The following is a 15,089-nucleotide window of genomic DNA, read 5'->3' as shown; positions in this document are numbered from 1 at the left end:
CTGAGATTATTTCCAATTAACGATCAAAAAGCCAGAGTAGAGTTATGGCTCAAGTGGCAGAGCACCAGCCTTGATTGCAAAAACTGATGTACAGCGCTCCAAGTCCTAAGTTCAAGCCCAAGTATCAGCACAAATAAATAAGTAATAATTCTTCCAATGTTATCAAACTAAGGGAAAAGAAGTCATTAATTTTGTTTTGTTCTTAAAGCTTTATGGCTTTTGAAAACCTCCCTAGCCCACATTGGTAATATTTGACTATTATATTGCCAACTAAAAACAGCTTCCCTTGGTGTCAATTAATAGCACAAGCCCATCACCCTCTCTCCACCCTGTTCTTGCACTCAGTCCCTGTATCTGATCCCACAAGCTCAGTTCTGTCTCCACACCTTTCTCCACAATGACCTTCCTTGCCCAGCCATAATCATGTATCTTGTCTGCTGCAATAGCCTTCCTAGCTGCCTCCTGCTGGCGCTACACAGTTCTTTCTCCCTCCAAATGCTCCTTTCCCAGGGACTCTCCAAGCCCTGCAGCTCAGCTCTAGACACTGAGCTACACTCTAACCACCTCAGGAGATCCACAGCTGGGCCATCTGTCTGTAGCCATCTGCTTTCTTCCTGCTACTAGCTGGATCCTCCCACAGTCCCACCTCAGAAAGGCCTTTCCACCAAACACACCACACAAAACATCCTGTCAGTTTTCATAACTTGGTGGCTTTGTGTTTTGCTTTGTTTTTGTGCCAGTTCTGAGGCTTGAACTCAGGGTCTGGGTGCTGTCCCTGAGCTTTTTTGCTCAAGGCTGTGTTATACCACTTGAGCCACAGCTCCATTTCTGGCTTTTTTTCTGGTTAAGTGGAGATAAGAGTCTCATAGACTTTCCTGCCCAGGCTGGCTTAGAACTTTGATCCTCAGATCTCAGCCTCTTGAGTAGTTAGGAACAGGCTCGAGCTAATGATACCTGTTTTAAACAATTTTTAGTGGGTTTCATTATATTTTGATCCGATTCACCTCTCCCTTCCCTGCTGATTCCCACCTCCTAAAGTCCTGTTACACTCTTGTCATTCATTTTCTAAAGAATTACCTTTGCTTGTAAGTACTAAGCACTTATCTATTTCAGCTTTCACTAATTTTGCCTCAATCTATCTTTCTTTCCCTGTAGTTTTCCCTTTGACTTCTTAGTTTATTGTTTTCACTTTTTCTCAATGTTTAGATTCCACTAAATGCCACTGGAATAGAACACAAAAAGAACATTAATAGAAAGAACTGGTAAAATTCTCTTAAAAGTGCTAGTAGCAGTAACTTACCAATGTTGATTTCTTAATTCTAGTAAATGTTCCCTCTTGCTTAGCAGAGTAATTTTAATTTCTAGTTAGTGGGGCTTTTTTAAAACATTAATTTCATTTTAGATTTATTCACTTTATCTTAAATATTACTGAAAGGAAGTTGGCAAGAAGGACTGTATAATTTCCACATTCTGGAACATGAGCTTTTCCCTCTGTGTCCTCAACTTTTTCCCCTTGCCACTGCACTAGATTCTGAAGGAATAAAGTAAAAGCATTTTACTAGGGGTTGGACTACAGAATTGGGTTTTATTTTGTGCTTGTCCTAGGGCTTGAATTCAGAGCTTATGCTCTGTCCTTTAGTTTTTTTACTAAAGGCTGGCATTCTACCACTTGAGCCACAGTTACACTTAACTAACTTTACCTGACTGGGCTTGCTCTGAACACTGATCCTCATATATCAGCCTCTAGACAGCTAGGATTATAGGCATGGCTACTGATGCCTGGTTTTTAATTGAAACTCTATTTTCTATTTGTACAACACACATAAAGGAATCTAGGAAAAACATTTCCAATAAAGTCAGTGTCTCACCAGTTGCTGTTCCACGGGAGGTGGTGAGTCCTGGTTGGCATAAACAATAGCAGGATTGTAAAGACTGAACACCACAGGGTAGAACACCTTTTTACCTATAAATAAAAATATGTGTTCTTATTATACAATGAAGCCATTAAATAAAAGACTGATTATTATTATATGAACTGAGACTTTATTCAAGCTTCAGAATATCCTGTTGATTTGATGAATATAACAATGCTATAAAGCTCTAACTGCAAAATAGAAAAAAATTCAGACTAAAGAGTGCACCTGTTTTATTCTTTTTGAGTTTTAGGAGACAGATACACACAAGTATTACTATTCATTAGGTGAATATGTTATTATTCATTATTTTACCTAATCAGCAATGAGAAATAGAGGCTAACCTCTGAGCATCACCAAGAAATTAGAAATTTCTGCTAAATCCACACTTCAAACTCAATCATTAATAACAGATAATCCAAAGAATACTGTACATTGCATATACATGTAAGGAACAATTAAAATATAGAACTGAAGACTGATATGAGATCTGGAAAAGTTGAGAAGGTTAGGGTTAAAAACATGTGGAATAATAGCGCAATCACTTCAGCTAAGTGCATTGAAGGGACTTTAGTGCCTAACTGGCCATCACCCCTCAATGGAGGAACCCTCTCTATGTATGATTGGCTTCATTCAGCATGGTAGCATGACGAGAAGCCTGGAGTGACACGCTGTCTTTTAATATAGGATCCCTAGCAGGCTCATGGACCTTTCTTAAAGCTCATTTATCTGCCACATAAACCAAAATGTAGTAATAACTTCAAAATGCAATTATAATCTGGAGACTAAATACTACCTCTGGGTTAGCTCAGCTCAGCTTCCAGGACAATTGATTTCTAGATATTAAATACATCCTTTTCACCTGAGCAAATGTCTCTTTCAGCACCTACATTTTAAATTTCATGTTCTATGGAGTAAAACACACCTAACCCACACTTACTCAGAAGGTTCTTGTCAACTTTCCCTAATCAAAATGATTAATACAAATTTATATGCTATGAAGATTTCTATGCAAAAAAGTTTACTATTTTTTTAAATTTAGAATTATTTTTAAATGACAAAATTGTTCATATTGTGGCATGCAGCATGAGGTTTTGATAGATGCATATTCTGTGTGAATGATTAAAACAAGTCACCATCTCGTACAATACAGTCCCTGAACTTTTTCTCCTGTTGCAGTTCTTTAATACAGAAGACTTCTTTTTATATTTGAAAGACATTTGATTTATAAAATTTTCATCTGCTCATTCATTTCCAAAATATATCTACAACATAAAGCAAAGTATTGTAAATCACTTCAAAATGAACTCGGAATCCAAACACTACCTGCCTCTAGACCCCAGCACTTGTGCATCATATGCATGCAATTGCATACATGGATGTGGGGCTGCTATCTGCCTGAGGCTGAGGCTGAGTACTTCTGGTTCTTACATCTTCATACCACCTGTGTGGCTCTTTTTCCAACTGGAGTTGCTTTCTCCTTGTCATTTTCCAAATTTCTTTTTCTTTTTTCTTTTTGGGTCCAGTCGTGGGGCCTGAACTCTGGGCCTGGGTGCTGTCCCTCAGCTCTTCAGCTCAAGGCTAGCGCTCTACCACTTGAGCCACAGCGCCACTTCCAGCTTTTTTCTTTTTGCTTATGTGGTGCTGGGGAATCGAACCCAGGGCCTCATGCATGCAAGGCAAGCGCTCTACCACTGAGCCACCTTCCCAGCCCCTCATTTTCCAAATTTCTATTCCTCTGCATTTTAAAATTTTCTTTGATAGGACTGAACCCAGTATGTCCATCATTGAGCTGTGCCACAAAGCCCTTTGTATTTCTTTATCTGACTTCAAATTCAGCCATTGGAATCTGACCCCAAGAAAACAAAGGGGATAAACTGCTACTTAGCATTCCAGTTACATTGTACCTCGTATAACTTAAGAAAATATATTCTAGGACTTAATTAAAACTTACTTTTTCTCAAATTAGTTTGATTCAACATACGGGTTATGCCGGCACGGTTCTGCATTCTATACTCTAGCTCATCTACCAATGTTTTACGCACCTGGCTCAGAATTTAAGCGGCAGCTGTTAAGGAATTCGGCTGAGAAATATATATCAACATCACAGAAAAACATCAAGACCTCTCCCTTGTCCCAAGCTCGGGCACCCACATTTAGTCCTCGTCCACGATTAAATTCTTCATTCAGTGAGACCAAGGTGTAATTGTGAAAATTAGACTCACTATGAGGAAAGCACATATAACAAACAGTAAGTCCCACTTAAAAATTAAAGCTTTTCCTTCATCAGAATTACGAAATGGCTTATACTTCACGTGTACCATATCATCAAGAGGCTAGTCCTTAGCTGCCCTAAATTGAGGTAGTGCCTCAGCATACTGGTGGTGTGAGATTTACAAGGGGACTACTGCCCTTTGAGATCGTAAAACTCACTGGGGAGAGGATACATATACACATGGAAAAACAGCCATAAAGTGGGGAACTAATAATGCATTCCACATGACTAAACGACATGCAGGGAACTCTTCTCTCTCCTCCTCTAGGTCTTTGTTAAATACTCCCTTGTCAGATGGGTCCTGCCCATACACTGCAAGTAGCCCCACCTGACTCTCTTTTAGATTCCTCCTCAGGTATGGGCATCGCCTTCCACATTCCATGAGACCAAGGATTTTGTTCTGTGCATTACTATCACAAAGTACCTCTCACAAAGTAGGAACGCAATAAAAAAATCTGCTGAATGAATGAATGAACAGAAGTTCCCAGAAAAAAGACTGCTTATGTCTGGAGCAGTGAAGAGATGTCAGATGTGAACCTCAGTTATATACCTTCATTAGAATCCTGAATCCAGTGGTAAAAGAGTATAAATGTCAAATATTTATTCTCCAAAGCAAAGAGGTAAAACACTGGACAACATTTTAGGGAAAGCTCTCAGATAGGAACAAAGGGGCCCTAAATGAGAAAAGTAAGAACATCAGATCACAGAACTAATTAAATAGGATAGAATAAGAGGAGCACCTTCCATGCCAGGTTAAAAGGACTTGGCAAGGAGAAACTAGCCGGTTTTTCTGCCAGGACAGTGCTTGTCACAGTAAGGCCCCCAAACCCATAGCAGTACAGCCTGCTGGCAAGGAGTCGGATGCAAATTCTCAGCTTCCCTTCAGACTCACTGATGCAGACAAGTGTGGAGTGGAGCCTCTACGTTTTCTAATGAGTGCTCCAGTGCCCAGACAATACAGGTAAAGATCCTTGAGCATACACAGTCTATGCAGAAGACTGCTTTTGCAACAACACAGCATAAGAAAGGGGAAGAAATGGAAGCAAAGGCTCATACAGTGCCCAGAGGAAACTCCATGTACTCCCCATCTCATGGCCTATGAAAGCTCTCTCTTCTTTGGGGAATACGGCCCTTTACTATCCTGTATGAACAGCACCACGTGGAAGAGGGACGTATCCCAAAATGTCCCTCACACCACAGAAATTTCCTAGGGGTGGGGCAACCAGGCTCAAGTGGTACCAATCCTAAAAGCTCCACTCCACCCGGCCACAGTGATTGGCTCAAGATGGGGAAAAGGTTGCTTCTCCTTTTTTGTTTTGTTTTGATAGAAAGCTCTTTCTTCTCTGATGGCAAAGATGTGAGCCCACAGCTGCTAATAGCCACATCCCTCACAATATGGTGCAAGCCAATCCTCAAAGAAAACAGATATGTTCAAGGCTCCTGTTCTAGTTCCTGATACCTCAAAGTTATTTGATTTTTTTTCCTCCCCAAATTTGGTTGTAATAATGTTTTCATTTCTGGGATACATCCAAGACTCTTAAATACTGCTTCTCAGGAAAACTCGAGGTAAAACCTCTCAACCCAGGAGTTTTGACAACACAGTGCTAACTTTAGTAATTCAGTGATTGGTACTAAGTAGGCACTTGAAAGAAGGGGAAGAAATGGAGGAAGGGGAAACTGAGGTTATGTGGTAAGGGTAGCAAGGAAGGGATAGGGAAGAGGTTCTGGGACATAATCAGGAAGTAACTCATCAGAGGGAATTAGAGGTAAAGAATGGAAGACTGTGGTTCTCAGCTGAAGGAGGACCAGTAAAAGGTGGCGAGCCCTGATTATGCACATCAAGGTTGTGTCCCTGTAGCACAGGGGAAGACTTAGCCATGCCTAGTCTTCATCCAACTACCTCAGCCAGTGAATTGCAGGCAGAGTACCAGGAACACAGTAGGTGGCCCTCAACAAATGCTAGTTGAATGGTTAAGAATGGCTGGTCAGATCTGTACTCTTTAGGAATGGACATAAAAAGCAGAAAGGTAACAACAAGCATAGGATCCAGTTGACATGATTGAAGACACTGGATCTAATAATTTGTAACATATTTACATTTAGAACATATTCACATTTTACAAACCTAAGAACATTTTAAGAGGGGTTGAAGGCATGGCTCAGGTGGTAGGGCACCTGCCAACGAGCAGTAAGCATCAGATACCAAGTTTGAGTCAGGATCTCAGATAAAAGAGAACATTTAAGATTGGTATAAAAAGCTATTGATGGTGACAGAAAAGAGGCTGAATTTGGTAGTTGAGTCATACCTGTAGACCCACAATTTACAGAGGAAGAGACTGAAAGCTAAAGAGTGAAAAGTGTTATGTAGCTACTATTCATTTACCTCTGAGCCCGCTCTAGGTACATCATCAGATGTGGGCTGCCTCCACACCACTGCACTGTGAGGTCTGGGTGAGAGAGGACCGAAACATAAATAGTAGCTACTGTAGGGTCTGGTGGAAGATGAGGGAGACCTAAGCATCATCTACGGGGAGAAAAAAGGATTTGAGAAAAAGAAGGAAAGCAAAGTGACCAGTAAGAAATAACCTCAGGAGATTTTATCAAAGGGCAGGAAGTTACCTTAGCAAAGGAGAAAACAGCAGCAAGTACACAACAGGTAAGCTGAAGGAGAAGATCCTGAGCACACCAGGCTGTCCACTGCACAGCTAAGGAAGATGAGCTGGGATAGGGTGGCATAGGGCACAAGGGTTTACTATCACTACCACCACCCACCAGCCAACTTTCAAACAGCAAATATTCAAAATTAACTCTAAACATCTAAAATCTTCATTCTTTCTTTGGGGTGGGGAGTGAGACAAGGTCAATGTAGTCCAAGCTGGTCTTGAACTTGTGATCCTCCCACTTTGGCCTCCCAAGTACTTGGATTACAGGTTTGTGCCTAAAGTGAAGTTCGCATTCTTGTAATATTATTATTATTATTTATCAAGAACTTCCTATGGACATGACTCACCAACCTTGTAACAGATTCTAGGATAGACTTGACTTGGGACAGTCCTTCTTTACCAAAATACACCACTGTGAGATGAATCCTCTTGTCCTGATGAATACAAACATCCCTAATGGAAATAAAAAATAAAAGTTTGTTCAAAAATGTAATTACATGGTGTGTGTGTGTGTGCGTGTGTGTGTGTGTGTGTGTTGTGAGTGTGTGAGTGTGTGTGTGTGTGTGTGTCCTGGGGCTTGAATTCAGGGCCTAGGGGCTATCCCTGAGGACTTTTTTTTTTTTTTTTTTTGCTCAGTGCAAGCAAGCACTCTACCACTTGAGCAACAGCTCTACTTCTGGCTCTCTGGTGGTTAATTGGAGATAAAGAGTCTCATGGACTTTACTACTTGGGCTGGCTTCAAACAAACCTCAGATCTCAGCCTCCAGAGTCTTAAGATACAGGAGTGAGCCTCTGGCACCTGACTGATAACATCATGAAGTTTTTTGTTTTGTTTTTGTCAGTCATAGGGCTTGAACTCTGGGCCTGAGCGCTGTTCCTCAGCTCTTTAGCTCAAGGCTAATACTCTACCACTTGGGCCACAGCACCACTTCCAGTTTTCTGGTGGTTTAGTGGAGATAAAGAGTTTCATGGCCTTTCCTGCCCAGGCTGGGTTTGCACTGCAACCCTCAGATCTCAGCCTCCTGAGTAGCTAGGACTACAGGCATGAGCTACTGGCACCTGGCTCACATGAAGTTTTGACAAGAAAATGAAAAAGGCACAATGGCACATAATGAAATAACACAAAGTATTAACACAGAAGCACAATGTTGAAAGCACACCAGGAAAGGTGCTAAGTCTATGTCATGGAGTGCCTCCTCTCAGAGGTATGGACACAATCCAACATTATTGCCACATTTCCAAACATTCTTAAACAACTGCTTTGACATTGCTTTCAGAAACCCATTATAAGCTACTCAAAGAGGTCATTTCAGATAAGACATAAACATTGAAACTTTGGATCAAAGAGTTATATCTTCAATATGGCTAATTGCAAAATTATATCTGCTGTCAATGAATTACTATTTGCCATGAGTCACATAAGAATAATGTAGGCTCTGAAAGCAATTCCATGAGAAGCAAAAAAGTATGATTTAGGGGCTCATATCCAGAGAAGGTATTTGAAACAGGTAAAACTCATTTGGAAGTATGGATTCAAGATATTTTGTTCAAGTCAGGTGCCAGTGGCTCATTTAATCAGGTAATCCTAGCTACTGAAGAGGCTGAGATCTGAGGATTGTGCTTCCAACTCAGGCAGGATAATCCACGAGACCCATCTCCAAATTAACCACCAAAAAGCCTGAAGTGGAGCTGTGGCTCAAGTTGTAGAGCACTAGACTTGAACACATACGTTCAGGGACAAAAACCAAGGCCCTGAGTCCAAACCCTAGCACTGTTGCACACACACAAAAAGATATTCTGTTCAGAATGGTGCTGACTAATCTTATGAAACTAAAGATTGGGCTTATAAAGCATTAAAACTAGTATGTTAATTAAAACATGTAGCAACTGTAAGTTTAAAACAAAAAAATACCAGTCCTCACGGGTAGATAGATAGATAGATAGATAGATAGATAGATAGATAGATAGATAGATATAGTAGTTTCTCACTTGTTCTTTCATTTTTCTTAAGTAGTTACTCTAATGAACAAAATTTAAGTTTTTAAGACTCCATGTTTTGAAATATCTGATTTGTGTGTATGTGTATGTGTACTGGGGTTTGCACCCAGGACCTGGGCACTTCCCCTTAGCTTTGTTGCTCAAGGCTGGCACTCTACTACTTGAATGACACCTTCACTTCTGGCTTTTGTTGGTTAATTGGAGATAGGAGTCTCCTGGACTTTATGGCCTGGGTTAGCTTCAAATGGGATTCTCAGATCTCAACCTCCTGAGTAGCCACAATTACAGGTGTGATTTACCAGTGCCCAGCTGAAATATCCAAATTTAATGGCCAAAAAGAGAAAAACATAAGTATTCTGCTTCTTGAACGGGAATAATTTTCTCCCACTTTTAGATGAATTTTTTTTTTAAAGTTTTGAGGCTATTTTAACCTGAAAAACTCAAATTGTCCTCATGGGATTGTCTTGGGAGATAACAATGTTCTATATTTTGACTGGTGTTGTGGTTTGGGAATATATCTGTCAAAAGTCATGAAAATATCAATTATTCTTAAAATGTCCTTTGAGTTATCCTTAAAATAGTTGGATACTATTGGCTCATGCCTGTAATCCTAGCTAGTAAGGGAGGCTGATTTCTGAGTAAAGAGATTTAAAGCCAGCCAGTCAGGAAAAGTTCATAGGATTCTTATCTCCAATTAACTATCAAAAAGCTCATAGTAGAAGTGTAGCTCAAGTGGCACCGGCCTTGAACGAAAAAGCTAAGTAACAGTGTCAAGTCCCTGAGTTCAAGCCCTACTACCAGCACACGCGCGCGCGCGCGCACACACACACACACACACACACACACACACACACACACACACACACACACACACACACACACACACACACACACACACACACACACACACACACACACACACTGTCCTTAATATAAACGGATTTAATATGCTTAATTTTTTTTTGATTCTGGTCCTAGGGCTTGAACTCAGGCATGAGCCATGGGTGCCTGGCTGTACAATTGATTTTTTAATAACTTGTTCTAAAATGAATCACACACTTCCACAACTCACCTAAATTAGCTTCTAATAGTTGTCAACTTCAATATATTTCATAGCTCCAACCATCAAGAAACACAATATACTACATCTGTGAAGGCCAGACGTAAAATTCTCCTAAAGCCTATGAAATTATTCTAGAATTCTAAGCAATTATATGCAGTGAAGTGAATTAAACCAATCTGCACAAAATATGATTTGTTTCTTTTTTAAAAGAACTTAGCCAAATTCAGAAGCCCCACCAGTTACCTGAAATTCTGCATAAACTGTGCAAATGCTTCAGTTCTTCCAGCGAGAGGTACAATGATGTTAATGATTGATCTAGCAATGTCAATCATTTCACTCTTCACTTTCATAAGAGGTCCAAAAGGGCGGAAGAGGGTCACATGTCTATATTCCATAAGGTCTGCTTTCTTAAAAAAGAGCTCATATTGTGTGCCCTTATCTTTTTCTGTGCGATAATAACCTGAAGGAGTTTGGAACAGAGACATATTCATGTCAAAGTTTACACATTCCATAGGAATACAGGCTTTACAGTCAAAGATCAAACTAGAACTATAGAGGTTGTTTTTTTAAAATCTATTTGTGAAAGTAGTTTTTACATACTGAACAGTCAATAACAACAACTATTTTTAGTTTTTTTTTAAGGAAGCTTATTGCTTTGCTTTATTAATCAGACCATAAAATAACCCACATACAGTAAAATAGCTTTTGAAAGTCAATCACTACAGTAACCACATGACAAATTATTTTTAGAAACATTAAATTTGAATCCAAGCGTCAAAATTTCTATTGTTTGGTTCAACTCAAAAAAATGAACCAATTCTCTTCATATCAATTACTGGTGATAACTATGGTCTCAGCTGTGAGGAAGGGCCGGTTCAGTGAGGAAGACAGAAATATAAGCAGGCAGTATATTGAATAAAGTAAAGTCAGACAAAGAAAAATGAGTACTTTTTTTTGTGTGTGTGCCAGTACTGGAGCTTGAACTTGGCCTGGGCACTGTCCCTTACTGTTCTGACTCAAAGTTGACACTCTACCACTTAAGCTATAGCTCCACTTCCAGCTTTTTAGGGGTGGAGCTAGGGAGTGGGGGGATGGGGGAGTGTGGTTAATTAGAGATATGAATCTGCTGAAGAGTTCCCTGCTTGGGCTGGCTTCAAACGATGATCCTCAGATCTCAGCTTTTGGTGTAGCTAGGATTACAAGCATGAGCCATCTGCTAGATATCAGTCATCTGCTAAACAGTGTCACACTCAGGAGAAAGAAGGTAAGACTTATACATGTGTTAGTCAAAATATGAGAATAAATTAGTATATAAGAGAGATTTGTCCCAATATTCCTGAGGTTTATAGTCTATCTAGAAGTGAGGTTGAAGATTACTTCCTGAAAGAAGCAACATATGAGCTCAGGTTTGGAAGAGGAACATAAGTTATCTAATAATTATTTTAGGAGAAAGGTCAATGGCACAGTGGAGAAGAAAAGAGTTAGTTCCAAGCTGCCAAATATAAAGTTGTTATAGCTTCCTTTCATTTTAGAGAGAGTAGATGTTAGAACATTTCACATATTACTTATATCTTATTTCCTTTGCCATTTTCAATTCTTCCCTAAGCCATCAACCTAAGGTGAGAAGACAAAAAAAACGCTGAGGAAAATTACAAGAGTTTTGAAAGAATCCATCAAAAATGGCAGGAAAAGTGCCAGAAGAAAAAAGAGGAAGTCACAGGAGAGGTTGGCTGAAATGCGCTAACAAAGCACCTGTCCTGCTTTGGGAGTCATGACTTGGACTAAAACAAAACACTGAATGTGGTAAACTGTTAATAAAAAATAACGTGTGTGTGTGTGTGTGTGTGTGTGCGCGCGCGCACGCGCTGATCCTGGGGCTTGAACTCAAGGCCTAAGCACTGTCCCTGAGCTTGAGCCCAGCCCCACTTCTGGATTTTTAGTAGTTAATTGGAGATAAAAGGGTCTCATGGACTTTCTGGCTTTGAACTAGAATCCTCAGATCTCAGTCTCCTGAGTAACTAGGATTATATGCATGACACCTAGCTCAAAAAAAGAACTTTTAGGAAATATTTATGCACAGACAGGCTAACAACTGTAATTCAAGCTACTTGGGAGGCTGAGATTGGGAGGACTGCTGTTTGAGGCCAGCCTGGACAGAAAAGTTCACAAGAGTCCTTCTCAACTGAGTGCTGGGCCTGATGGTGCATGTCTGTTATTTTAGCTAAGACAGGAGGCCTAAAGTAGGTGAATTGAGGTGCAGGTGCATTGTCAGGCAGGAAGTAAAACTCTATTTCAGGTCCAGACAGACAAAGGATCCATGTTGTCCCTTATATGTGGAAGCTAGATTTAGCTTACAAACTCTTAAGTAAATACACTGGGTGGTATGCAAGTGTATAGAAGAAATGTATTAACTGAAATATGGTAGAGTTAAGGGAGATCTCAAATAGTGTAATTCCTTAGAAGGCCAAAATCAAAGTTCAGCAAAATAACATACCAAAGTGGGTACTCCAAAGGGGTGGGGTGGGGTAAAGGAGTAGACAAATGAAGAGGAAAAGATTGGGGAAAGGCAGACAAGAATGCAAAATTAAGAAGAGTAAGGGAAAGGGTAGGTAGGGGAGGGATGGGTAAGAATTTTGAAAGAAGTGACATTGATCAAGATATATTGCATACATAAACTGCTTTGTTGATGGCAACTCCTTTATACAACTACTTAAAAAATAATTTAATTAAAAAAATAACCAGTACAAGACTGGGTGCCAGTGGCTAATACTTGTTAAGTCTAGTTATTCAGGAGGCTGAGATCAGAGGGTCAAAGTTTTAAACCATCCAGGGCAGAAAACTCCTTAAGTCTTCTTCATCTCCAAATAACTAAAAAAATGCCTGATTAGAGGCTTGCTAAAGTGGTACAGCACCAGCTATGAGCAAACAATTTGAGCAAGAATGTGATGCTCCAATACTGGTACACACAGGAAAAAAAAATCAGTGCAAAAAAGGGCTGGATTTTGTATTAGTACCAAGCTGTTTTCATTAGTATAGCTCAGGCCTGCCTGAGGGCAATGGAACAAAATAGAAGACCCAGAAACACCCAAAGACCTATAGCCATCTAATATTTGATAAGGGAGTCAAAACCAGAGGCTGGAAGAAAGAGCCTGTTCAACAAATAGTGCTGAGAAAACTGGTTATCCACATGCAGAAAACTCAAACTGGATCACTACCTATCATCTTGCACCAGTATAAATTCAAAATGGATGTCAATATAAGACCTGAATCCATGAAACTATTACAGGAAGGAGTAGGAGAAACACTAGGACTCCTTGGCATAGGCAGAAACTTTCTGAGTAAAAATCCAGAAGTACAACAAATCAAAGGAAGACTTGATAAATGGGACTGCATCCAACTAAAAAATTTCTGTATGGCAAAGGATCTAGCAACAAGCTACAGAATAGGTGATTTCTGCCAGCTATACACAGACAATGGCCTAATATCCAGAATATAGAGAGCTTAAAAAACTAAACCCTCAAGGAATCAACAACCCAATTAACAAATGGGCTATAAAATAAAAACAGAGACTTCTCAGAAGTAAAACTGGCCAATAGACACATAAAGACAGGCTTAACATCTCTGGCCACAAAGGAAATGCAAATCAAAACAACACTGAGCTTTCACCTTTCATAGAATGGCTATCATCAAGAATACAAGCAATAACAGATGCTGGTGTGTATGTGGGCAAAAGGGAACCTGATACACTGTTGATGGAATGTAAGCTTATTAAGCCATGTTGGAAAGCAGTATGGTTTACACCTAGGCATTTATCCAAAAGATTACAAACCAGGATAGAGTAAAGCCACCAGCATAACCGTGTTCATTGCAGCACTATTTACCATAGCTAAAGTATAGAAATAGCCCAGATGCCCGTCAGTTGATGACTAGATCAAGAAAATGGGGTAAATATACACAATGGAATTTTATTTATCCATTACAAAGAACATTGCATCATTTGCAAAAAAATGGAAAGATTTGGAAAAAATTATGTTAAGTGAAATAAGTCAGGTCCAGAGAGAGAGGTTGCTTGCATGTTTTCTCTCACATGTAAAAGCTAGAAGTGGTTTGCAAATATGTAAGTAAGCCCAGTGCTGGTGGCTCACATCTGTAATCCTAGCTACTCAAGAGACTAAAATCTGTAGATTGAGGTTCCAAGACATTCCAGGCAGGAAAATCCATGAGATACTTATCTTCAATTAACCACCAAAAAGCCAGAAGTAGAGCTACAGCTTATATGGTAGTTCTAGGTCAGGAAGAGCACCTATCTGGAATTCAAGCCTCAGGATTGGCACCAAAAAGAAAAAAAAGTGCTTTCTGCAAACCACATTGGGAAAATATGCTCTTTTCTTACTTTTTTAAATGTCCAAATGAAAAGCTATACATGTCTTTCTCCAAATGGAAAATAACTATTGGTCTACTAAATTAGATTTTTTTCTTTAAATGGTTTACTTATCAAGTTTGATCTTTAGTTCATACATTTTTTTTAAAAAACCAGAAAAAAGGAACCATCAAGATTAGATAAGAAAGGAATGCAAATCAGCCAGCTGCAAACATACCCACAGCCCACAAGAGCCTTTTAACCTCCCTAATCTTCTATTTAGGCTTAAATATATTCTGTCTCTCTAAGCCTTATTCTTGTTTTTTTTTTAAATCAGAACTCATTATAACTTTTTTCCAAATGAGCAGGTTCAAATTCTTGGTGGAAGTGGGTAAAAACTTACATGTTTTAATACTGTGGTAATGTCTAACATACTAGCATATAATACAAGGCCTCTGTCATAGTAACAACTGTTTTCCAATATATTTTTCAGGTTACCTTCTATGAAGTCATTTTCATTGAACATCAGTTTCTCTCCAAGGGGGCCTTCCTCATCTTCCTGTTCATCATCTTCATCAGGATTATTAATGACCTCCAAGCCAGCTTCAATAACTTCTACCAATTCATCTCGTTTGTCTTTTCTAACTGGCTTTTCTTCAGGATGGCGAGTGAGCCCCATTTCTAACTGAAATACTTTCATTAAGGTAAAACTTTCAAAGGGTATGACTCCATACTCACTGGGTAGTTTGGCTCCTATGCTAACTTCAGCTTTGTCAATCTGGGAATGAAGAAACTCTAAAAGATCACCAGGTGCTTG

General features: G+C 39.6%; 1 protein-coding gene across 1 annotated transcript; it reads right to left on the bottom strand.

The window, feature by feature from the left end:
* Nucleotides 1-1,150: 1,150 nt before the first annotated feature.
* Nucleotides 1,151-15,083, bottom strand: LOC138805112 (chondroitin sulfate N-acetylgalactosaminyltransferase 2-like; the record flags this gene model as incomplete). The annotated part of the gene is made up of 6 exons (XM_069989682.1): nt 1,151-1,222; nt 1,869-1,963; nt 3,959-4,137; nt 7,203-7,304; nt 10,156-10,372; nt 14,771-15,083. Coding segments are annotated over 6 exons (933 nt in total), but the record flags the coding sequence as incomplete, so codon positions are not given.
* Nucleotides 15,084-15,089: the final 6 nt, after the last annotated feature.

The sequence above is a fragment of the Dipodomys merriami genome, unplaced genomic scaffold (genome assembly GCF_024711535.1).
Source record: "Dipodomys merriami isolate MVZ:Mamm:240054 unplaced genomic scaffold, mDipMer1.0.p SCAF_3868, whole genome shotgun sequence".
NCBI classification, from domain to species: Eukaryota; Metazoa; Chordata; class Mammalia; order Rodentia; family Heteromyidae; genus Dipodomys; species Dipodomys merriami.
This window is presented reverse-complemented; position numbering and strand designations above follow the sequence as displayed.